The sequence below is a fragment of the Galeopterus variegatus genome, unplaced genomic scaffold, assembly GCF_000696425.1.
Source record: "Galeopterus variegatus unplaced genomic scaffold, G_variegatus-3.0.2 Scaffold627, whole genome shotgun sequence".
Lineage (NCBI taxonomy): Eukaryota > Metazoa > Chordata > Mammalia > Dermoptera > Cynocephalidae > Galeopterus > Galeopterus variegatus.
The window spans coordinates 106851-109859 of record NW_007726738.1 but is presented as its reverse complement, the minus strand read 5'-3'; the positions used below and the strand labels follow the sequence as shown (position 1 = coordinate 109859).

The 3009-nt window shown below is 50.4% G+C and overlaps 1 protein-coding gene across 1 annotated transcript in view; it reads right to left on the bottom strand.

Annotated features, from left to right (window-relative positions):
- Window positions 1–3009, bottom strand: part of TTC9 (tetratricopeptide repeat domain 9) — a 34044-nt gene that overhangs the window by 27888 nt on the left and 3147 nt on the right. The window contains exon 2 of the mRNA XM_008570768.1: window positions 2702–3006. Within this exon, the coding sequence (XP_008568990.1) occupies window positions 2702–3006 (305 nt within the window). The remainder of the gene's footprint in view (window positions 1–2701; window positions 3007–3009) is intronic.

Below are 3009 nucleotides of genomic sequence, written 5' to 3'. Positions count from 1 at the left end.
AAATATTTTAATGAAATGTAGAAGTGCTTCTGGTAAGTGGGATTAAAAGCAGGGTACGTGATTGGATATACAGCAGGACCTCAGTTTTGTAAATAGTTTATATTTATCCACAGAAAAAAACACAGGAAGGAAACACACCACCACATATTTCTTAAGGTGGAGAGATTAGAGGTTACTCTTTACTTTCTTCTTTAAACTTTTTGGTATTCTCTAAAAGAAAAAACATAATATAGGTAACTATTACTTTAGTAATCCAACAAGAAAGGATACTTTCTTATTAGCTGGGACTTCTGAGATAGTGGAGACTGATTTTATGCATCACCTTGAAGGATACCAACATCAGGTTTCTACTTCTTCTCAAAGTGATTTCTGTGTGGAATGCTCTTCACAGCTGAATTTTCTATACAAGATACAGATTTTGGCTTTGACAAGACAGCTCAGTTTGTAATCACACTTCTCTTTTTTTCTTAAGTGAAACTGATGACATTTGGAAACAGCTCTGTAAGAGTCCTGAATCAAGGTACTACATTTCTTTCTCCTTGTTACCAGGGCTGAGAGCTCCCAAAGGAATTTTCAGAGGTTTGGGAGCCCACCTGAGATTGGGCTCAAGGGAGACAGAAGCCCAGAGGATGTCGACTTTGTGCATCGAGGTGTAATGATAAGAACATTGCCTTTGGAGATGAATGGCTCTGGAGCCTTGGATTTTTCTCTGCAAAACTGATGATCATATTTCTTTTATATAAATTATAATGATTAAATAAGAATGTATGGAGGGTACCTAAAAGAGCACACAATCAATTATCAATATTAATAGGTGATGGGCATTGGAGAAGGCAGCGGAGGGGAAAATCTGCTATTGCTACTCTCCATTCTCTCACCACTGAAGTTTTCCAAAGTGTGTGGGTGGTGGGAATGGAAGTGGAGGGGCTGTCCAGATCTCAGGCTGCCCTGACTGGGCTGGCCTGACCAAGGACACATCTCAGTTTCACGTGGAAATGTAACCACTTCTAGGGTGGAAGGCAGGCAGCCCTAGCTACTGGCAGGCAGCCAAAAGTGTGGGGTGAGGGGCAGCCCTAGAATGCTCATGGATAATACTGAATATAAGACTCCATTACTATTCTGAAATCACTGCATTAGCCATCCAGAGCGCCTCTTCCTCCACCCATGGCTGCTGTGCCTTTCAACCATCCATCGGGCAGCAGCCAGTAATGCCAGAGGGAAACAAAGGGAATCAAGCCATGTCTTGTAATGGACTGAAATATTCCATCTTTGCTGTACTACTACTTTATCTGCTGCCGTTATTCCTTGGACTGCGGTCAGCACCACCACTTCTACAACTGCTGCCACTACTACTACTATTACTATTAATCCTTTAAATTTGTAAACTACTTTACAATTTACAAAGTGCCTCCCTGGCTTGGGTTCCATTGATTAAAGATGATACTGAACATGCCATGATAGGAAGGCAGAGGTAGGCTGGCACTAGAAACCTCAAAGGGAACAGAACAGATCTGCACTTAGGAACAGAGGAGAATTATCAGTATTTATTTTCATCCCCCACCTGCCTGGGCCCCAGACAAGTACACGATTCCCAGCCACACCCATTCATACTCCCAATCCTATCCTGCTCTAACAGTCCATAGCTAGGTTTAGGCAACTTCCAGGGTTAGGAACTAGGAGAAATGGCCTTTAATTTGGTCAGAGAAGATCGACCAGATCCAAATCCCACCGAATGGGGTGGGAGAGGTGGAGACAATGCTTTTCAAATATAAGGCCATTGCCTCTGCCATTATCTCTCACCTTCTCACAAGAAGGCCCTTGGAAAGACCCACACTCTTTCTTTTTTAAGAGACTTTAATTTTTCCTGTGCTTAAGTTCAATTTTTTAAAAAATGCCTGACTTTGACCCTCATGCCCAGAGTGAACTCCGGAATGTACACCTTGTTAGCCCAACAGAAGGGCCCCTTTCCCCTCACCCCTGGCAGCCCCGCTACAGGAGTGAGAATGGGGCACGGAGGACAGCAAGAATGCAGCACGGCTCAAGCTCGACCGCGAGCCGGGTTCCCTTTGAGATTGCCGCCTTCACCTGGCAACCGGGAACCCCAGCAGAGCTCAGAGAGAAGAAAGTGGCATTTTGGAATCCATTTTGCTCAAGATGCTGAAGGCATCGTGGCACACTCCCCGTTGTTACTGGGGCCAAAGAACTTGGGGAAGGACCTTACCCACAGGGATGCGGTTAGTTGGGGGGATGGCCAACTCCGGTGCCAGTGATACCTAAGGGGAGCAGACAGGTGCGTGGGCCGCCCTTAGGACCCACCCGCAGGAAAATGCCAAGCTAGCTGTGGGTGCGGGGCCCCCTCCAGGCGCTGCTTCGGCATTTTGGACCTAGGTCCGCTGGTGAGCAGTAGCAGCAGCAGTCGACGCCAGGCCAGCTGGGTCCCCTTCTCTGTCCTGTCATTTATAGGTGAGATTTACGATGTAGGCAAGGGGAGGGACGCGAGATGACTACGGCCTTTGGAAGGCAAAATCCTGAAAGTCACACTTTCCCCGAAGCGCCTCCCTCCCGGGTTCTCCTCCCCAGAGCAGCAGGTCACAGCAGGGGAGTCTGCGCCGCAGGGGTCCGCGCGACGCGGAGGGCCGGGGAAAGGGGCCCCCTGCCGGGCGGGAGGCGGGGAGGAGGCGCCGGGCGCGGCGCGGCTCACCTGCTAGGCTGTTGTAGCAGTCGATCTCGATGGCTTCCACCGTCTTGCTCTGCTCCTCCGAGAGGCGACTGGGCTTGGGGGCCCCGCCCGGGGAGGCGGCGCGCGAGTCCCGCTCCCGTTCCCCGGGGGGTGGCAGCAGCCCCTTCAGCTCCAGCAAAGCCCGGTGGTATTTGCCGATGGCTTCGCGGAATTTCTTGTCCTTGTAGCACTGCGCCCCTTGGCTCTTGAACTCGTGCGCGCGCCGTATGAGCTCGGCGGGCTCGGCCGCCGCCCCAGCCTGGCCCCGCGCCGGGGCCCCTCCGCCGCTG